The 22,774-nt window shown below is 42.3% G+C and overlaps 2 protein-coding genes across 10 annotated transcripts in view; one reads left to right on the top strand and one right to left on the bottom strand.

The window, feature by feature from the left end:
* Positions 1 to 11,646, bottom strand: part of SLC20A2 (solute carrier family 20 member 2) — a 126,981-nt gene extending 115,335 nt beyond the window's left edge. The window contains exons 1-3 of one of the 9 annotated variants that reach the window (XM_050800402.1): positions 10,316 to 10,396; positions 5,803 to 5,921; positions 3,655 to 4,791 (exon numbers count right to left, since the gene is read on the bottom strand). The gene's annotated coding sequence lies outside the window, so the exon portion shown is untranslated. Of the gene's footprint in view, positions 1 to 3,654; positions 5,922 to 10,315; positions 10,414 to 10,852; positions 11,132 to 11,280 lie in introns of those variants that run through there. The other 8 variants (XM_050800400.1, XM_050800398.1, XM_050800395.1 and 5 more) reach the window with 8 other exon arrangements.
* On the top strand, positions 10,548 to 22,172 carry SMIM19 (small integral membrane protein 19). The gene is made up of 4 exons (XM_050800457.1): positions 10,548 to 10,600; positions 15,602 to 15,739; positions 17,798 to 17,922; positions 21,705 to 22,172. The coding sequence occupies exons 2-4, from the start codon at positions 15,606 to 15,608 to the stop codon at positions 21,767 to 21,769; spliced, it is 324 nt and encodes a 107-aa protein (XP_050656414.1). The 5' UTR covers positions 10,548 to 10,600; positions 15,602 to 15,605; the 3' UTR covers positions 21,770 to 22,172.
* The last annotated feature ends 602 nt before the right edge of the window (positions 22,173 to 22,774 follow it).

The following is a 22,774-nucleotide window of genomic DNA, read 5'->3' as shown; positions in this document are numbered from 1 at the left end:
GGTCAAATACGCTCAACTGTTGCAAATTTTGAGAATGGATTTATGGAAGAGACAAAAGTCACTGAAAAAGACATCTGGTAAACTGATCAGGCTAAATAAACTTCTTTTAACTAAAAAAAAGGGGTTTTTTTTTTAGTTAAAAAACTATAGTCTGAGGGGACAGACTATAAAGTAATATGGTTAGTTTTTTTCGTTTTGTATTTGAGACAGTCTTATTCTGTCGCCCAGGCTGAAGTGCAGTGGCATGATCTCAGCTCACTGCAACCTCCGCCTCCCGGGTTCAAGGAATTCTCCTGCCTCAGCCTCCCCAGTAGCTGGGATTACAGATACCCGCCACCACGCCTGGCTAATTTTCTTTGTATTTTTAGTAGAGACAGGGTTTATACCATGTTGGGCAGGCTGGTCTCAAACTCCTGACCTCAAGTGATCTGCCCACCTAGGCCTCCCAAAGTGCTGGGATTACAGGCGTGAGCCACCGAGCCTGGCCAGACTCTCCCTATTAATCAGTTCTCCTGTAATAGCTGCTACATGCATATATTTTAGCATTTGCCACACTGTACTGCAATCATTCATGTATTAATATTCCCTATTCAATTGTGACCCTCCAGAGAGAAAGGACCATACCTTATTCATCTCTATAGTTCCAGAACACAGGCCGGACCTGGCATATCTACGTAAGTTCCTTGTTAGTAGCCTCACTGTGGCTTTGCGACCATTCTTTACTAACTGCTCAGGGATGGTAAACACTACAGGACCATTAGTGGACTCTTAGCCATTCTTTTAGCTCCAAGATACCCAAACCACCACCCTCACAATTAAGGCAGGCTCAGCAGAAAGAATATTCAATACAATCATCCCCTCTTTGTAGGGCTGTTCTTATATCTTAAACACCACAAATGTGATATATAAGGGTTTTTAAGTTGAAGAACTGTACTCACATCAGTCTACCTCCAGCAGTTCACATACATTATAATAATTCAATGACAGGACAGCACCATATTCATAGAATACAGAAGTATAAAAGAAAAATATGAGACAATGTGAGTCAACAGCATAATACAAAGTTTTACCAAAAGCTCCATTTTCACTATGCTACAACTACAGGGTCCAGAGGGGCAAGACCACATAATTTATAAGCTTTCCCACACAAGAAACAAAAAGGGTTGGTTGTTAATGGCATTCTGACACTATTACAGTATAATTACAAAATGCCACAGGTTAATATTTAAGGAGACATCGAGCCTCTCAAAAATAAAATGAGTATTTACAAGATTAAGTCTCTATTTATTTTATTTTTTATTTTTTGAGTCTCGTTGTCACCCAGGCTGGAGTGCAATGGTGTGATCTCAGCTCACTGCAACCTCCACCTCCCGGGTTCAAGCGATTCGCCTGCCTCAGTCTCCCCAGTAGCTGGCACTACAGGTGCCCGCCATAGGCCCAGCTAATTTTTTTTTGTATTTTTAGTAGAGACGGGGTTTCACCATGTTGGCCAGGATGGTTTCAATCTCCTGACCTTGTGATCCGCCCACCTCGGCCTCCCAAAGTGCTGGGATTACAGGTGTGAGCCACTGTGCCTGGTCAGTCTCTGCTTCGTTAAACACTGAAGGTCTTAAAACTTAAAGGAGAATGTAAACTACAAATGACTCAATACTAAAACTAGTTAACAGAAGTATGGATACTTTTTATTCTTTTCAGGGATCTTCTATCTAAAAAATGTTAAGGCTTCTGCTTTCAGATTTCAGTCCAATTTCTAGAAATTAACAATGAGTCCTTTTATAGCACTTACCTTTCTCTTCCTGCCCTTCCCCACCTCCACCCCAAACTTGCTTTGGGTGTTCTTTAATCTTTTAAGGGAGTGAGAAATGTCACAAACTCTAGAATAAAGGGCTGAAATGGTAGAGTATGACTATCTTGACTGTCTTTAAAGTTGTATTAGTCTTCTAGAATACTAATCTAATTCTTAGAAGCAGAAAACACAGGAAGCTCAATGTTGGAAGGAAAGTTAATAAAAATTGATTCATCCCGGCTACCCAGGAAATGCACATTAAGGATGTGTGTTCTATGTAAAGGCAGACAACAAATCCATCTAGTAATACCTATTAATAGAAAAAGAGCTCAAGGACCAAGTGCACAAGGACTAACAAGCACAGAAAGAAAACAAAATAAATGTGGAGACGAGAAGGGACCAGAGCTAGATAAAAATACATGGGAGACCGAAGCAGTGGAGAACGGAGCAGGACTGACCGGGCTGAGTGGTATGCGAGTGGACCACAGGCGAGGGTGAAGCGGCAGGTGAGCAGGCAGGAGGGCTAACAGCAGCAAAAGATGAGGTGGCCCACAGGAAGGAGGCACACCCAAATCCAGAGAGGGCGGAAAGACTAGGCTGAATCATGGAGAAGGGAGGGAGTAGGCAAAATACAAGAAACTAAACAAGAAATTCTGGACTGAAGAGGAAAAATATAAAAGTGGGACCAAGTGATAAACAGGGCAAAAGGAAGCTAAAAGAATGATGCAGAAGAGGCCTATCAGGGAAAGAAACACTATTTTTAAAATGACGTATGGAATTTTGCTTCATTAAATTAAAAATACGTTTCTTTGTTTATACTTCTCCCTGCTGGGTAAGACTTCATTCATAAAAGTAAAAATTGTCCTCAATTTACAGAAGAAAAAAATGTTGATGAGGTTGACTTAGCCATAATAGCTAAAAACAACGACATGGCAAGTGCTGTTCATTCTAATCAACAAACTACTTACTAAAAATGTGTCTATTAGGCCAGCTGCAGTGGCTCACACCTATAATCCCAGCACTTTGGGAGGGTGAGGCAGGCGCATCACTTGAGGCCAGGAGTTCAAGACCAGCCTGGCCAACATGGTAAAACCCCATCTCTACTAAAAATACAAAAATTAGCTGGGCGTGGTGGCGCATGCCTGTGATCCCAGCTACTTGGGAGGCTGAAGCACGAGAATCGCTTGACCCCAGGAGGTGGAGGTTGCAGAGCAGGTTTATATTTACCGAGACTGAGTAATCACACTCCAGCCTGGGCAACAGGGTAAGACTCCATCTCAAAAAAACTGTCCATGCACATTAATGGCCTTAATGATCGACTTTTTTTTTTTTTTTTTTTGAGACAGAGTCTCGCTCTGTCGCCCAGCTGGAGTGCAGTGGCGTGATCTCAGCTCACTACAACCTCCACCTCCCAGGTTCAAGCGATTCTCCTGCCTCAGCCTCCTGACTAGCTGGGATTACAGGCGTGTACCACCATGCCTGGCTAATTTTTGTATTTCTAGTAGAGGCAGGGTTTCACCATGTTGCTCAGGCTGGTCTCGAACTCCTGACCTTGTGATCCGCCCACCTTGGCGTCTCACGCCACCATGCCTGGCCCTGTTCATTTGTTAATTACAAAAACTTCTTCCTCTCTCTCTTTGTGCTTACTAGCATTTGAAGAAATCCCTGCTTCTTACTGCCTGCCCCTCAAAACAACAAAAGGGGCCGGGCATGGTGGCTCATGCCTTAATCCCAACACTTTGGGAGGCTGAAGTGGGTGGATCACCTCAGGTTGGGAGTTCAAGACCAACCTAGCCAATATGGTGAAGCCTGGTCTCTACTAAATATCCCAGCTACTCGTGAGCCCAAGGCATGAGAATTACTTGTACCTGGGAGGCAGAGGTTGCAGTAAGCCATGATTGCATCATCACACTCCAACCAGTCTGGGAGACAGAATGAGACTCTGTCTATAAATAAATAAATAAAAAGGAAAGAAGAGGTAACACTGACATCAATATTGTTAAAAAAGAAGCTTAATGCAAGTTTAACACAATGGTTAAGAGACCTTGTAAATTTTCCATACATTTCTATTACCCATGTTTTTCTGATCTCCCAGAAAACTGAAAATAGAACATAGAGATTACCCTTCATTTTCACCTAGAATATGAGAACAACAAAACACTGAATAAGAACATATGATTAGTAAAGAATAATGCTGGAAAGAACAGAAATTGTTCTATTCTTGATCCTAGAAAATAACCTAGGGTAAAATGCAACTATACCAAAGGTCTATTTGTGAAGATATAATTTTTAAATTGAAAAAATATGGTAATCAGATCTTTAGTGCCAAAAATTATTCAAAAAAAAGTAGGCATATACCGAGGCTGGGAGTAGATAAAGGAAGGTGAAATTAAAGTCATATGGGTATGAACAAGCAGCAGCACATCACCATAAAAAGCAATTCAGCACACCACACCCTTTAGGAATTATTCAATAAAAGCCAATTTCTGGGGACCAACATCCCAGTGAACTGTTCCTATTTGTTCTCCCACTGTTGGTACCTCCTGTGTTTCTGTCCATACAGAGTAAAACTCTGAGCCTAAGTAAATTATTAGCCATTGCAGTAGTGGAAAATAACTCAAATATTATACACAAAAGCGGATGGGTTAACAAAGATAATGTAAGAAACAACTAAAAAAACATGCTGGAGAACTGTCACTCATATTTTCAGAACTTTCTTCTTTAGCTGCTCAAAAATCCTCGATGGAATTGAAGGTGCTTCTATAATGTGCCTTTTCTTTGTTTTTTGACTATTCTTCCGTGAATATCTTCATGAGTCATTTGGCCAGGCAGTCCACTCACAGGCATCTGACACATTATTATTTAGTCCTGGAAATGGTTGCCGCGCCACAGGCTTTAGGCGGCTTCCTGTGGGAATAAGCCTGATGCACTGGTCTCTGCTGCAGATATGCTGAAACTAGGTTTATCTCTCACATTCAAAGATGGCATTGTTTCCAAGGAGATGCCTTTAAAAAAGAAAAGTTGAAAATCAACTAGATTAAAAAAAAAAAAACTAATAATGCAGTGCAAATTTTCATACAATATTATATTTCAGCTAAGACTGAAAAATAATTCTAATAAGAAATTTTAATGTTTTACTTCAGTTTTAAGTATATAATATTTTCAAAAAAACTTAAAAGGGCATCACAGGGTATACAATAAAAGTACTGCAAATAATTGACAAGCATGGTTTATAATCCACTGTAAGATGAACTACTGAATTGATGACTTGGTAAACTTCTTCCAGCCATAGGATTCTGAAACTGTATTATCTGGTGATTAAATCTTCGTGCCACTGAACCAAATCTAGGCAAGTCATTTGTTTGCCCAGGTCTTCTTAAATATAAAATACAGGACTGGTTTTTCTTACGGGAGAAGAGGCACCAGAATCACTTAAGGATGGTTTAATACTGATGTCCAGGGCCTGTGGCAGCAGCTCTACCAAATCTGCATCTCAAGGGTTAAGTGTTACTTTCAGGATAAACCCTGGGTCATTCTGCTGTACATTCCTAGTTAAAGAATAGATCATGTCCAGAATCTAGCTCTCCAACCCTAAAATTCATAACATGGCACTAGTAGAGATTTCATTAAATTATCCTAGCTTTGTAGGCTAAAAATAAATTAATCAGTGTATCAGTCTCTCTTTCCCTAAAAGTTTTCCATTCAGGGAAGAGCCTGAAATGAAGATTAGGGCTAACGTGCAAATTGGATAAAAACTTCAATATAGATTATTTTAATTCAAGTTTTCCAAATTACTTCCTCAGATACTTAAACAGAACACAAGGTGTAGGTCAATATTCATTATCACAAGTTTCTTTTACGCAGGCCATCCCAAAATATGTAATGTTCTTCTTACGGGAGCATAACGAAAGCAGCACGTCATTTCATCACTGACTCAAATTCTGAAGCTACCCTCAAGATAAATGACATAACAGCCTTCCCAGTGGAAACAATCTGTGTAATACAGAATACTGTACCTGCAACGTGTATGTGTGTCCTCCCTGGCTGCTAACCAGGCTTGCAGCCCATGCTTCATTCAAGGGTACTTCCTCCTGATTCTTGGACAGCTGGTATGGTGATGTATATACTCCCCTATCTGTGGAGCCATTTAGATTCAGTGACCGTTGATGCCCAATGCCCCCCAAAATCATACTGTCAGCTCCCAACAAAAGGGAGACATACTGACGCTTTCAGAGAAATACCACTGTTCTTAATCTTGCTGATATTTGTAGGCCCTCATCTAATTCTAAACAGCTTCAAACTGACTTTATTCCAGGTGTGTCACCAAATCAACCATGCAATTTTACATTTTTTCCCACCACAGTATTACTTGGTTTGAAGAGACCTCCTGACCCCAACAGTGTTCTCTATTGCTCAATACAACCTGAAAAAGTGGATCAAGATTCTACAAAAAAGCTGGGCATGGTGGCTCACACCTGTAATCCCAGCACTTTAGGAGGCCAAGGTGGGTGGATCACCTGAGGTCAGGAGTTTGAGACCAGCCTGGCCAACATGGTGAAACCCTGTCTTCTATTAAAAATACAAAAATTAGCTGGTGTGGTGGCAAGTGCCTATAATCACAACTACTCAGAAGGCTGAGGCAGGAGAATCACTTGAACCCGGGAGGCGGAGGCTGCAGTGAGGCGAGATGGTGCTGCTGCACTCCAGCCTGGGCGACAAAGCCAGATCCTGTCTAAAAAAAAATAAATTATACAAAAAGGCCAGGCACAATGGCTCACTGACGCACCCAGCATTTTGGGACGCTGAGGAGGAGGGTTGTTTGAGCCCAGGAGTTCAAGACTGGCTTGGGCAGTATAGTGAGACCTCATCTCTACACAAAATTTAAAAATTAGTTGAGCACAGTGGTGCGTGCTTGTAGCCCCAGCTACTCTGGAGGCTGAGGTGGGAGGATTGCTTGAGGCAGAGGCTGCAGTGAGATCACACTACTGCACTCTAACCTGGGCGACAGAGTGAGAACCTGTCTCAAAAAAAAAAAAATTTTTTTTTTCACAAAAAGACAAAGCAAATGGACAGAAGTGTATAGGAAACCTTTAGTAATACCCACATTAAGGTAAATTACTACCGCTAGGGCATCAAATCTGGTAAGCGTTTAAAAAAAGAAATGCAGTAAGATATCCAGTGTCATTCAGTATTATTTTATTTGGCATAAGTTTTTTGATACTAAATTAGTAACAAGCAGTCATTGTCCTATGTCCTGGTGAATCACTGTTCTAGAATTCAGCATCTATAAAGAATTATAATCCTCAGCTTTGAGATTCAAACTTCAGTTTCTCTCCCCCATCTTTAGTCATTTCAATATATAATGTCCCCTTAACCATTCCATTATCAATGTCCTCTCTATAGAAAATCCAGCATTCCTTCTGCAGTTTAGAGACACTGCAATCTCTTACGCTACTTTGAAATTTTTAAAAGAGCATCTCTTACAGCTGCAAAAGTAGTGCTTAGATCTCCCTTCGAAGTATAAAGTAAATATCCCCAGAGAAACCACACTGCCTCTGGAGCCAGACTGCCTCCTTATGATTTCCGGTACGATCTTGAGCAAGAAACTTAATTACTTTGCTGTGTCTCCATTTCTTCCTCTGAAAAATGAGGAAATAATTGTACCTACTTCAAAGGATTGTTGTGAGGTTCACATTTTAAGCACAACATAAGCATTAACTCTTATTTAGCTCCGAATTCTAGTACTGTTTCACATGTGTACACTAGGTTTGCCTAACTAAAATATTACCTACCATTTTGAATATCTTTGATGTTTCCCCACAGTAACATTCATTTAATAGGTAAATATAAACCTACTCTCTCTATATATATATTACATCTATTCTATATAATATTATTACATATATAATATATAATAGATGTAATATATATTATATAAAATAGATGTAATATTATATTATATGTAATATATATTATATATTATAGATGTAATATATTATAGATTGAAGAGCTTATATTTTGGGTGAGGAAACAAAATACATGAAACACTCATGTATCAATATAAAGCTATAAAAGATTAACTGTCACAGAGTGTGGTATACACAGTAAATGTTCAAAGAGTCATTGTGGGCTGCAGATTGCAGAGAAAGTGAGGCTGGAGTGGCCCTGCACCTAAAGGCAGGTGGGATCTTCACTAGTGGAAAGTGGAATGTGCTCATTCTACAAAGGTTTACGTAGCACTGTTTGCCAGGTTCTGTTCTAGGCCCCAGGGAAAAGACAATGAGTGAAACAGAAGAAGTCCCTGCATTCAGGGAGCTTAAAGGGCACTCCATCTGAGAGCCAAATTTTGAAGGAATGAGAAAGGCTTGTCTTCCTGTCATAGGAAACACATCATTTAAACGCCTTATGAACAGGAGCCAATGCTGTTACTACACTCACTATGGCTTTCCAACAGTGACAACCATACAGAAATTCCAAAATTTTTTCATGTACTGTAATATACTGTATTCTAAATCAGTGCCATCTTTAAAAAGCACATAGGCCGGGCACAGTGGCTCACACCTGTAATCCCAGCACTTTGGGAGGCTGAGGCGGGCGGATCATGAGGTCAGGAGATCGAGACAATCCTGGCTAACACGATGAAACCCCATCTCCAGTCACAAATTCACTCCAAAAGAAAACATGTACATCTTTTTCATTCTAAGATCCTTCCATTGATGACAACTCTCAACTCCTCCCCTCCCCAAAGAAAATGACTTTAAGTAAAGAAACCCTTTTGTAAATACTGACTAGCAAAGCATTCTTAATCTCTTCCTCTTCCCAAAGACGGACCACCAGAATCTTCTGATAGCTAAGTTCCATATGCTTTTTAATTACAAAGAAGACACACAGTCCTTTCAACTCCCAAGAAAATGTGAACTGTTAAGTTAAACCCTACGCTCATCTCAGAATCATTGTTAATTGGAACTGTTATGCCTACACAAATCATTAAATTCTATCTTCAAACTAAAATTAAGGAAGCCAAAACTATTCAATTAAATCCAATCAAAAACTTACTATTAATGCACAAAGTACTGGACTCAATACTAAGCATATGTTCAAGACATTTAAAGGCAAACCAAAAACTTAGACACACAAATCTTTCACAACTACCTACAATGTAAATAACATCCTTAACATTCAAATGCCCAGTAAAACTGCGCTAGACTCATCAACAAATAGCCAGTCCACTGTTTTTTGTTTTTTTTTTAGTTTGGTATTAGAAAATTAGTCTTGTTTCATTATGTTTGTTTACCCTTAATTAGGAATGTCACTTAGAAATTAAATATGGAAAGAGGGGGCCATTTAACAAAGGACCATTAGGGCTTTCTCAATATTTACCTTTTTCCAATGTCGCCTGTTCACTGGGCAACAATGTTATATAATGGAGACTTTGATAAATAAGAGACACAGGGCTTTGGAAACTATTCAGCACCTAAATAAAGGGACTAATTGTGCTTTTATGAATTTTTAAACCCATATTCCAACTTGAAACAACACATTAATTTACTCTATGGGTAACATTTTATATTGCCAACACTCTTATTTTACAAAAGCAGAAACAAGTATTTAATGTACACGTTTGCTGGGAGCGGTGGCTGTGGCTCACGCCTGTAATCCCAGCATTTTGGGAGGCCAAGGCAGGCGGATCACCTGAGGTCTGGAGTTCGAGACCAGCCTAGCCAACATGGTGAAACCCCGTCTTTACTAAAAATACAAAACTTAGCTGGGCGTGGTGGCGGGCGCCTGTAATCCCAGCTACCTGGGAGGCTAAGGCAGGAGAATCGCTTGAACCCGGGAGGCGGAGGTCACAGTGAGTCAAGATAGTGCCATTGAACTCCAGCCTGGACAACAAAAGCAAAACCCTGTCTCAAAAAAACAAAACAATAACAATAATGTACACGTTTCACACGTGGACACACTGAAATCAAACTCATGTATTCAAATCTTTTGAGATTAAGTGACATAAAGCATGCACACCATTTGGCACAGGCCACGCAAACAATCAGTACTCAACATCACCTGTTATTTTCCTCATTTTCCAACTTTAGAGTCAAACTAAATGTTATACAACTATATATATATGATTATATATACACTATATATAAATACATATAAATACCGTAAATTAAGCTAGTATGTTTTTGCGTAAACTAATGGTCTTATCCTAGACAAAAGTGAGTTTAATTGTAACAGATGAAACAAAGAATAGAAAACTTGTTAAGTGTTCAATGTTAGCTCTCATCTCTGCAGGGTTTCCTGTGACTTATAATTACCAGTCAGCTGGTCCTAGAGAACTTGCTCAAAATGTATAAAGACGAACTACGTGGACCAGTGGCCATTTATTTGCAAGGTGGCACCAACCACTGACATCTGATCACTTCCATACTGATGCTGAAATCCTATGCAAATTCATTACCTATGTCAAGCTGGGAAACACTTCTGTCAAGTCACCACACAATTAAATAAAAATAGCCAAAAGGCACTTACACTGACAACGCTATAGCATCCTGGCCAAATCCAGTTTTGAAAACACTACGGTGTCAGCCACGCACCATTTAGGACGGGGAGAATAGAAAGCCAGTTTGGAGAACAGCCGCTTTCTTAAGAGTACACGTGAATAGGAAAAGGGACTCTATGCCCTCAAGACCAAAAAAGAAATCCTCTGCGCTGCCCAGCTTCATCGCGCCAGGTGGGACAACATACACGACCCCTCCCCCTCCGAGTCCCGCCCCACGCGCGCACAGCGGGGCAGGAGGCGCCCGGCATTCGCAGGTAATCCCGGGTCCCTGACACTTCCGTCGAGTTTTCGCAAAGGCGCCGCACGGCAAGCGACGGCCAGGTCCACGTGGGCCAGCAGGCGCGTGGGACGCAACCCGCCGCCGCCTCTAGCCCCGCCGGCGCCCGCCAGCCCGGCCCCCACCCGCGGGAGCCCGGGAGTCCGGGCAGGGGGCTTGCGGGGGGCGGTGCGCGCAGCCCGGGCGGGGGTCGCGGCGGGGGAGGGGAAAGGAGCCCGGCTCCACTCACGCGCCCGGGGGCGGCACGGGGACCGCAGCTGCGTCTCTCCGGCTCAAAAAACTGAAAAGGGGAAAGGGAGGGGGGAAAAAAAAAAAAAAAAAAAAAAAAAAAGACCTGGCTCCTCGTTTCATCCGGAAACCGATCGGCCGGCAGGAAATGACGAAGGCAGAGGGCGTCCAGGTCCGCTCGGTAACCGGTTCCCGCGCGCCCGGCCCCGACTCCGGGGGAAAGAGCCCCGGAGCGGAGCAGCGCTGGCCGCGTGCCGCCTCCGGAGCTGGCAGCGTGAGTGGCCCCGCGTCCCCGCGCCTCCCAGTCCCCGGCGGGGCCGCGTCACCCGGCCCCGCCCCGCGCCGCCCGCCCCGCCCCGGACGCGAGAGTAAGGGGGGGTCGCCGCCCGCCCGCCCCAGGTCCCGTGCGGTCCCCGAAGCTCCGACCACCTGCCCGGTCCAGGCGCGGAGCTCCTCGGCGTCGCGTGGAGCAGCCAGTCGCCCGCTTCCGGAAGCGCACACGGCCCAGTCGCGGCGGCCCATCTGCCAGGGCGGCGGGGGCTCAGCGGGAGGGTTGAGGCTGAATCACGCGCAGCCTGCGGGCGGCGGAAACGTCCCTAGAGCCTGGCCGCCCCGGGACCCGGGCCGCTTCCTGGGAGAGGATTACATTTTCTCCCTGCTCCACTTGACTTTCTTCCGGAAGGAGCAGGTCTCGCAGGATCGGGGCCAAGGCTGGAAGAGTTCAGGTTTGGGAGTCGTGTGTGTAACAGCCCCGCGCCTCCACGCCCTGGCCCGTGTGGCTTTGGGCAAGTTATATAACCACCGCCGCCACCCCAGCTTCTTTTCCTGTGAAATGGAGCTTTAGTGCCGCCCAGCAGGGTTGTTGGGATGATTCAGTGACTCTGTGGACTGCCCAGCACCTGTGAATTGCTTTCCTCGATGTTGGGTGCAGGCCTGTGAGCTTGTATGTACTCTTCTGCTTCAGGATGCCAAGCCTTTAGTGTTTCAGAGGGATGAGAGAAAGAAATCCCATTTATTGATGCAGAGGATTTTGTTGTAAGGGACTCTAGGAACTAAGTGGTTCCAATGTGAATTTGTATCAAAATAACAAAGTTCTAAGTGAGAGACAAAAATGGTAACATGAATGTACGATGACAAGCGGTGGTCAGTTTTAGAACCACCTAGACGTGGCATGAGGAACCCAAAATCACGACACAGATTTTAAAGCCTATGATACAGTGACCTAGTCCCTAGAAAAAGTAGTTCTCGGCTGGGCATGGTGGCTCACGCCTGTAATCCAGCCCTTTGGGAGGCTGAGGCGGGCAGATTGCCTGAGCTCAGGAGTTTTGAAACCAGCCTGGGTAGTATAGTGAGAGGACCCCCCACTCCCCCGACTTTAAAAAACAAAAAAAAAATTACCCAGGCATGGTGGCACTTGCCTGTATTCCCAACTACTTGGGAGGCTGAGGCAGGAGAATCCCTCTATTCCGGGAGGTGGAGGCTGCAGTGAGCCGAGGTCGCACCACTGCCCTCCAGCCTGGGTGGCAGAGCGAGACCCTGTTTTTAAAAAAAAAAAAAAAGAAAAGAAAGGAAAGAAAACGTAGTTCTCATCCTGAAAGTTTGGCAACCTAAAACCAACTCCTAGTTGTCATATATTGGCAACTTTAGATACACATGTTCACTTGGAACTTAATTCAGCCCATCCTAGCCTCTCCTTACTGAAATAGTTCAAGCATTACATTACAGGAAAATGTGAAAAAAGGTATCTTGCTTTAGATTCCAGAGGAAGGCTGTGGTGGTACGCAGTAAGCACGCAACAGGTGTATGTGTGTACACTTGGTTACACTGTGGCATGCCGAGAAGGAGGGGACGGGGTCATAGTTCAGGCTGCATGTGGGCTGTGGGTCTGTACTGTGACTCAGGACCAGAGCACTCCTTACTCCTGGCAGCCTTACAAAGTCATGCCATTGATCATGATTGAGGACTGGGAGGGAAAGGCCTCCCCTCTGCAAATCTTTCACAACTACACTCCTAAAAATAACTCAAGTGCATGTCCCTGGAAGCACAGAAGAGTGACCTCATGACATACCAATCATGTTGTATAATATAGGTTGTATAATTCACGTTTAATTTTACCGTTCTGTGTCAGCAGTAATTAGAAATTTTTTCCTAAGTGTAATTAAAGACCTGCATATTTGGGGCAGGAGGAAGTAGCGCTTTAAGTAGGAATATACCATTTACTGTGGTACATGTATATACATTCCATGTGGCACATTAACAACATCTTGCGAAAAATTAAAGCAAGAAATTAACCTGATTCTGATCCATTTTGTCATTAGAAAATAGGAAACATTTTGTAATTTGTCAGATAAATGACACTGATGAAATGTTTTAGTGGCCAGTGCTGTATGGCTCCCCGTTTCTTGCCTAATTTGTTAATAACTCTCAATCCCGAAAGCTGCCTCCCTGCTGCATAATTGTCCTGGGGCTTCTGCAGCATCTCAAATCAAGACACATAAAGTCATCTTTTTTTTGCCAAACACGGTGGTGGTGGTTGCTATTTTACACTTTGGCACCAACGAAGTTTGAGATTCCATAAATTATACAGACAGTTATAGTGTCTGGGCTTCCAAAAGTTTCCATGTCTGAAGTAGGCTGATTACTTACTATAAACCATAAAGTTACATTCAGAGGAACTCTGGAATTTAGTTTTGAGGAATAAGAATTCAAACTGTCAATATGCCAAATACCTCTGTACCTCTCACTCAAAAAAAAATCCACAGCCAGTCTTCAGTATCTAGGAATTGGGTATAGTCTAGTGTTTAAATAATATTTAGATAGTGCATCTACAAATGTTTACAATTTAAGTTCTGTTTTTATTGTTCCTGGCTAATTTTCACGAGACCAATCTTTATATTCAGCAGACACCCATAGTTATTTTAGTGAAATCACTCCTGCCTTCAGTCTGAAGAGTTGAAGTTAAATGGCTGTTCATGATACTCACTTTATTCTAAAGGAGTACAGTATGTCCCCAAACTTCTGACAAAGACAAGTTGTCAGAAAGGCAAAAACATGCCACGTAGCTTAGGAACAGACCTCTCTGTTCTTAATGAAACTGCATTCTTCTTATATAGAGGCAAGCTAGAAGAAAGAACTCTGCCCTCAGTACATATATATTAACTAGCTGGCCAAATCTACACTAATGAACACTTCGGAGGCTTACAGCATGGACTCCTGCAAGACATTTTAGTGGAAGAATTTTTGCAATGCCTTCATTATTGTAGGCAGCGTAGAAAAAGTCACCGAAAACTTTTTAGACTCTTTTTCTTGGTATTAGAAAATGACTGATTCTCAGAAACTACAGTGCAGCTATCACCTATATTTGTCCATTTTTCTCCTGTATATAGAGTGTCTAAAACAACACTTCTGGATTTTCTTTACGTATTAGGTCATTTTACTTAGCCTTACCTTTTATGTCCCAACACAAGGGAGGAACTTTCTCTTTAAGGAAAAATTCAGTGAACTTCTCTAACACAAAGAAGAAGTCATTACTTTTACTTGCTGTTTGATGCACTTGCTGTGACCACTCTAACTTTCTGTGGGAATGTCCAAAGAATGCATTTCCTAGGGTAGATGTCACAGCTGTGTCAATAGCAAAATGTATCTTTTCATCCCATAGCTTCTTTCAACCAAATTTGTCCAGCAGGCCAAAGCTAGATAAAGCTCCAAACCTTTCCCAGTATGGGAGGCATGGGGGGTGAGAGAGCCGTGTTCTGGCTGTCACATCCTTGCTAGGCTGCTGTGCAACACTTTTGTAGCAGCACAGCCAGGTGTTGAGTCTCTGTGTTTTTTGTTTTTGTTTTTTTGAATAGAGTCCCACTCTGTCACCCAGGCTGCAGTGCAGTGGCCTGACCTTGGCTCACTGCAACCTCCGCTTCCCAGGTTCAAGCGATTCTTCTGCCTCATCCTCCCGGGTAACTGGAAATACAGGCACCTGCCATCATGCCCAGCTAATTTTTTGTATTTTTAGTAGAAACAGGGTTTCACCATGTTAGCCAGGCTGGTCTTGAACTCCTGACCTCAGGTGATCGCCCACCTCGGCCTCCCAGAGTGCTGGGATTACAGGCACCAGCGAAGTCTCTGTTTTAAAGTATTCTGTTACTTTCCTCTGGGTGTTACAATTTGGAAGCTGCAATAACATTTCAAGCTCAGTCCTTTTAGTAATATTATTTTTTATCCCAAGTTTCTTAAGGGGCCAGATTGTAAATATTTTAGGTTTTGTGGACTTTGAAACAAAATCAATATTGTATAGGTGCAGTCCTTGGTATTCGGGAGATTGGTGCCAGGACCCCCTCAGATATCAAAATCCATAGATGCCCAAGTCCCGATATAAAATGGCATAGTATTTGCATATAACCTAAGCACATCCTCTGTGTACTTTAAATCATCTCTAAGCACTTATAATACCTAGTACAATGTAAATGCTATGTTAATAGTTGGTATAATGTATTTTTTTAAATTTGTATTGTTTTTGCAAATATTTTCCTTTCACGGTTGATTATGCAGATGCAGAACTGTCAGATAGAGAGGGCCAACTGCACCATTTAAAATGTGCCACTTAGAAATGTAAATCCCATTCTTGGCTCACGGGCCACACACAAACAGGCAGTGGACTGGATTTGGCCAGTAGGCCATATGTTTGCCAGCCCTTCTCCAGACAGTGCTACCATCATTAATTAAAAGAAACCCTACTTTCTTTTCTCTCTTACAGCCCCATGGCTGGGGGTTATGGAGTGATGGGTGACGATGGTTCTATTGATTATACTGTTCACGAAGCCTGGAATGAAGCCACCAATGTTTACTTGATAGTTATCCTTGTTAGCTTCGGTCTCTTCATGTATGCCAAAAGGTAAATTTTTGTTTCTCAGGGTAGATAAAAACTGTGCATTTACAAGTTTTGCAAGTTTAAGAAATATGAAATGAATACGTAAAAGTAATTGCATCAGGCTGGGTGCAGTGGCTCACACTTGTAATCCCAGCACTTTGGGAGGCCAAGATGGGTGGATCACGAGGTCAGGAAATTGAGACAATCCTGAACAACATGGTGAAACCCTGTCTCTACTAAAAATACAAAAAGTAGTTGGACGTGGTGGCACGTGCCTGTAATCCCAGCTACTTGGGAGGCTGAGGCAGGAGAATCACGAACCAGGGAGTTGGAGGTTGCCGTGAGCCGAGATCGCACCACTGCACTCCAGCCTGGTGACAGAGCGAGACTCCATCTCAAAAAATAAATAAATAAAATAAATTTCATTATAATTTTTGTTCTAGTGCTGACAGACACTGTCCACTCTGGTCTCAAGCATTGGTGGCCAAGGTTTGGCTCTGAAAACCCCATTGCTGACCAGACATGGTGACTCACACCGGTAATCCCAGCACTTTGGGAGGCTGAGGCAGGTGGATCTCCTGAGATCAGGAGTTCAAGACCAGCCTGGCCAACATGGTGAAACCCCGTCTCTACTAAAAATACAAAAATTAGCTGGGCGTGATGGCGCGATCCTGTAATGCCAGCTACTCAGGAGGCCGAGGCAGGAGCATCACTTGAACCTGGGAGGAGGATGCAGTGAGCCAAGATCGTGCCACTGCACTCCAGCCTGGGCAACAAAGTAAGACTCCATCACAAAAACAAAAAAAACCCATTGCTTTAAGAAATAGAGAGTTAAGTACCACTCTTAGCCCCCAGGCCAGCTGCACTAAACTCTCAATTCTGTAATTTCTAATATAGCCCAATTTTATCATCCAGCCTGGGTTCATTGTCACCCTTCATTGAGCACATTGTTTTGGCTTAAGTCCCTGAATGCAGAAACACTGACTCCTATGTATTCAGCAAATCTCCCTTCAACCAGTATAAGCTTTTCCTTGTTTTTTTGTGCATGACTGTATGATAGCACTTATTAAACAGCGTTAGTCTTATCTGATTACTTGTTTGTCCTTTCTACAACATGTCTTTATTGTCTTTTACCTTTGGGTCCCTGGTGTGCCGTATAGTGTAAATCTTCAATGAATATTTCCTGCCTTAATTCCAGATGTTGTAGCTTAATTTAACTGCTTTTCCACATTCCCTGGCTCCTTTCCCAGAAGTACAGTAAAAAGGGGGAGGTGCGGGGATGCTTTAAAAAGAGGAAGAGCAGTGTTACATTGGGATACTTCTGCAGACACATACTTTACAGGTATCCTCTCCCAAGGTAAAAAGGCATTCGAGAGTTCAAGGTAATTAGTAATCCAGAAATAATTTAAGTTTGGCCTGAGGAATCATTCAGAGCCCCCACTTGCACCCAGATCTCAGCTGAACCCTCCTGGAGCAGCTGGCCTGTTGGCTCATGAACTCTAGGGGTGGTGAGAGGAGGCTCCCTGACCATCACTGATGACCTGGCAGGTGACCATTTTCCTCTAAGCCACCACCGCCTCCCCATGTTTCTTTTAAAAGCGGAGGCACGCTGTTCTTAATTTTAAAAAGATGTCTCCACTAAGGCCATGCTATTGTATTTAAGAAATATGTTTATTCATTACTTTCTAAAATTAAGGTCTGCTCACATTCAATTTATTCTCCAGCTCAGTCATTTAGCTTTATCTGGATGACGGGAAAGGAAGGAAAAATCAGCTGTTTTCTTGTTTGTGATTTTCTCATAGGATATTTGGCTTTTGGGGATTGAGGAGAATCACAATGGAGGAACTTCACTTTGTTGTGTTAATTGGATGTGTTCAGCTACTTACTTTTCTCACAGCCTCATACTTTTTAATGAAAGAAATAATACTTTGAGCCAAGGAAGCAGCTCTCAAAGACAAAATAGAAAGTAAAATGGGCTTGTTGTCATTTAAGTCCTTTTGCCACAGCTGCTGATGACCAGGATTATAAGCATATTACAACTCTATAGACATTAATACAAAACTGCATGGATTTTGTGTTTAGGAACAAAAGGAGAATTATGAGGATATTCAGCGTGCCACCTACAGAGGAAACTTTGTCAGAGCCCAACTTTTATGACACAATAAGCAAGATTCGTTTGAGACAACAACTGGAAATGTATTCCATTTGTAAGTGTATTCTGTGCTGAAAGATACACATATGCATGTTTAAAATAGATTTTCTGGAATTGAGTTCATTTAGCAAAATGTTATTAGAAATCGTAAGTAATGAAAACTTAGTACTTTTTTCAGATGTTTAATATGTTTTTCAGATACTTATCCTTTGTTCCTTTTGTATTTTATGCCATTTGCATGTGATACTGGCTCAAAATAAGGCATATAACTTAATTCAACATAGCAGCATTATTCACTATAGTCAAAAGGTGGAAATCACCCACATGTCCTCAGCAGATGAATGAATAAACAAAGTGTGGTGCATACAATAGAATGTTATTCAGCCCTTAAAAGGAAGGACATTCTGGCTGGGAGCGGTGGCTCACACCTACAATCTCAGCACTTTGGGAGACTGAGGTAGGTGAATCACAAGGTCAGGAGTTCAAGACCAGGCTGGCCAAGATGGCGAAACCCCATCTCTACCAAAAATACAAAAATTAGCTGGGCGCATTGGTGGGTGCCTGTAATCCCAGCTACTTGGGAGGCTGAGGCAGGAGAATCGCTTGAACCCAGGAGGCGGAGGTTGCAGTGACCTGAGATCACGCCACTGGACTCTAGCCTGGGCGACAGAGCAAGACTCCGTCTCAAAAAAAGAAAAAAAGGAAGTCCATTCTGACATGCTACACGTGGATGAACCTCGAAGATGGTATACTAAGTGAAATAAGTCAGTCACAACAGAACAAATATTGGATTATTTCACTTACATGAGGCAAATCATAGAGATACAAAGTAGAATGGTGGTTGCCAGGGGCTGCAGAAGAGGGGAATAGGGAGTTTAATGGGTCCAGAGTTCAGTTGGGGATGATGAGAAGAGCTCTGTGGATAGATGGTGGTGATGGTCACAGCAATGCGAGTACATGAAATACCACTGAACTGTACACTTAAAAATGGTTAAAGCGGTAAAGTTTATGTTATGTATATTTTACCACATTAAAAAAATTCTTTTAAAGAAACATAAGTATTGCTAAAAAAAAAAAAAAAAAAAGTACAGAGCCTGGGACCAGGCGTGGTGGCTCATGCCTGTAATCCTAGCACTTTGGGAGGCTGAGACGGGCGGATCACTTGAGGTCAGGAGTTCGAGACCAGCTAGCCAACGTGGTGAAACCCCGTCTTTACTAAAAGTACAAAAATTAGCTGGACGTGGTGGTGGGCACCTGTAATCCCAACTACTCAGGAGGCTGAGGCAGGAGAATCGCTTGAACCCAGGAGGCAGAGGTTGCAGTGAGCAGAGATCACGCCATTACACTCCAGGCTGGGGGACAAGAGTGAAACTTCATCTCACAAAAAAAAAAAAAAAAAAAAAAAAAAAAAATACAGAGCCAGGAGCTCTGTATGAAAAATTCTAAGTAAAGAACTAAGTTTTTATTGACACATACGCAAAACAAGTTATCCACTGTCAGTAATATGCTCAGTAACACAGCAGATACATTATAAACCCACAGTTTATTTCTTTTTTGATGGGAATGATATAAAATAAAATTGATCCGAATTTCTGTTTGCAAGGTATATTAGTTTTCTGTGCTAATTGCTGCTGTAACGAATTACCACAAATGTAGTGGCTTAAACCACACGAACATGTTGTCTTACAGTTGTGTGGGTTAGAAGCTCCACAGCAGCTGTACTGTGCTAACTTCAGGGTGCCTGCATGGTTCTGTTATTCTAGAGCCTCTAAGGAAAATCCCTGTCTTTGCCTCCTCCAGCTTCTCAGAACCATCCACACTCCTTGGGTCACAGTCCCTTCCTCCATCTGCAAAGCATTGCATCTTTCTGACTATTTCATGTCCACATCTCCTTCTCTCAGAACTTAGGCAGGAAAAAAACTGTAATTTTAAGGGCCCATCTGATTATATTGGGCAGATAATCCAGAGTCATCTCCCCATGCCAAGGTCCCTACCTTAATCACATCTTCAGAGTCCCTTTTGTCCTGTGAGGTAACATAGGCACAGATTATGGGACAAGATGTGGACATCTTTGGGAGCCATTATGCTTATAAGCAGTGAGCACATGTGTGGATTTGCACATTTAATGAATCCCAGCATAAAGGGTCCTTAGTGCTCGTGATGTATCTTGTCCTGACAGAATCTGGTGCTTCCAGAAGAAACAGGCAACAGAATTCTTTTTTTAAATAGAAGACTCCTGAAGTTGTACGCTTTGGGCTACAAAAATCTGAATCTACCCTGAGTAGCATAAACAAATAATATCTCCTTATTGGCTAGTGAAAAACTTAGAAGAGAGTGGCCAGGCGCGGTGGCTCACCCCTGTAATCTCAGCACTTTGGGAGGCCAAGGCGGGTGGATCACGAGGTCAGGAGATCAAGACCATCCTGGCTAACACAGTGAAAACTCATCTGTACTAAAAATACAAAAAATGAACAGGGCAGGGTGGCGGGCACCTGTAGTCCCAGCTACTCGGGAGGCTGAGGCAGGAGAATGGCGTGAACCCAGGAGGCAGAGCTTGCAGTGAGCCCAGATTGTGCACTGCGCTCCAGCCTGGGCAACAGAGTGAGACTCCATCTCAAAAAAACAAGAACTCAGAAGAAATTGAAAGTTTTAAAGCTAAGCAGTGGATGACACAAAGATTTTTAGCCCTGTATTTTCTCTAGTTTCAGGTTAAGACAGTTTTTCTTCAATAAACATTTCTTAGAAGTACAAAAAGAAGACAGAATTGCATATCTATTTTTTCTTCTAGTTTATATTGAAGACATTATATGTTTAATCAACAATAAGCCTGTTAGATTTATAAGTTAAAATATAGTCAAATTCCTTATGGTGTGGACAAAAGCATTATTATTAACTTTAAGATGGAAGTGACAGGTAATAAAGGAAGAAATTACAAAACATTAATTTTAATAGCTTAGATCAGGCATGATGGCTCACACCTGTAATCCCAGCACTTTGGGAGGCCAAGGCAGAATGATCGTTTGAGCCCAGGAGTTCAAGACCAGTCTGGGCAACATGGTGAAACCCTGTCTCTACTAAAAATACAAAAAATTAGCTGGGCGTGGTGACGTTAGCCAGTAGTCTCAGCTACTTGGGAGGCTGAGGTGGCAGGATTGTTTGAGCCTGGGAGGTCAAAGCAGCAGTGAGCCATGATTGTGCCACTGCACTCCATCCTTGGTGACAGAGTGAGACACTGTCTCAAAAATTAATATAATTTTGAAGTTTTAATAGCTTAATGTTTATGTTTTAAAGCTCTGAATAATCCTGATACATGAATAATAATAAACATATAAAAATGGGCATCAGCAGTGTTGAGAAATTAGAGGATCATGAAGTGTAATACATCTTTTCCAAAGAAACAAAATTGTTTTAATTCTAGACTAATTACTTAGCCGGGTGCAGTGGCTCGTATCTGTAATCCCAGCACTTTAAGAGGCAGAGGCGAGAGGATCCCTTGAGGCCAGGAGTTCAAGACCAGCCTGGACAACATGGCGAGACCCCATCTCTGCAAAAAAAAAAAAATTAGCAGGGTGTGGTGGTGTCTGTCTGTGGTCTCAGCTACCTGGGAAGCTGAGGTGGGAGGATTGCTTGAGCCCAATAGGTTGAAGCTGCAGTGAGCTGTGTTTGTGCCACTGCACCACAGCCTGGGCATCAGAGGGAGACTCTATCTCTGAAACAGACAAAACTATTTCTTTATTAAGAATCATGACTTGACTGTAATTTAATGATATTAAGTAGTAATCATTTTGCAGTTTTATTAATTTTATCTCTTCTTTTTCTTGTTGTTTTTGTGAATAGCAAGAAAGTACGACTATCAGCAGCCACAAAACCAAGCTGACAGTGTGCAGCTCTCATTGGAATGAAGCCTCAGAAAATGAGCAACAGAAGTAATTGTTGCAAGCTCCTGATTCTTTCTACTAAATCGTGAACAGCTTTAAAAACATTTCTGTCTGCATAAAATTATTTTACTTGTGACTTTTCCCCAATTGTTTTGTGCATTGTTTTGCTTTTTTAAATTGCATCTCCAAGTCATTGTTAGGTAAATACAAGTGGCTCAAAAGGCCTTGACACAGGGAACCTGCACATATCCAGGATATATGTAACCAGCGATGGTGACTTGACCTTGCAAAGACCTGTGATTCCTTCAGGATACAATCAGTGAGAAATAAAAACACATCTTGGGAAGCGGGAATCCTGGAGTTTATACCATTTACAATATTAAAAAATAAAAATGCAACCATTGGAATAACTTCCTGTTCGATTGTATTCTGTGAGTGATAAGTATCAGATCAGATCAATAACATTAATTTATTGTTAACAGCTCTTTTTTTTTTTTTGGAGACAGAGTCTGTCACCCAGGCTGGAGTGCAGTGGCACAATCTCTGCTCACTGCAACTTCCACCTCCCAGGTTTAAGCAATTCTCCTGCTGCAGCCTCCTGAATATGCTGTTAACAGCTCTTTAATTAATGACCTTTGCTTCTTCAGAACTTGTATGGTAGACTGTCCTTTCTACATCATGATGCATTCTCCTGTGCTAATTTTAAAAGCTTTCTGTAACTAGATTTTTTCCTCATTATGCTCCCAGGAGCGAGTTTGTTTTTTCCCCCAGTTTCATTTCCACCAGGTAGCTCTACTTTAGGCCATACTGGGCCCCTGCTGTTGAATAAATGGATGCCTCTATGTTGGTGTTGGCAACTGTGCGGTAATAGTACTACCACTGGCGAATGTTGCCGTCTGGTTACTTGGCATGCCAAGCTTTCCCAAAGAGCTTCATCTCTTTTTCTTGTTCTGTACTATACAATGAAATGTTTTTACCTAATTTTTCATATTTATTTAAATAAAAACTGACTGGGTAGTAGTGGGGAAG

Source organism: Macaca thibetana, chromosome 8 (assembly GCF_024542745.1).
Source record: "Macaca thibetana thibetana isolate TM-01 chromosome 8, ASM2454274v1, whole genome shotgun sequence".
Classification (NCBI taxonomy): domain Eukaryota; kingdom Metazoa; phylum Chordata; class Mammalia; order Primates; family Cercopithecidae; genus Macaca; species Macaca thibetana.
Note: the sequence above shows the minus strand (reverse complement) of the source record. Positions and strands in the feature narration are given on the sequence as shown.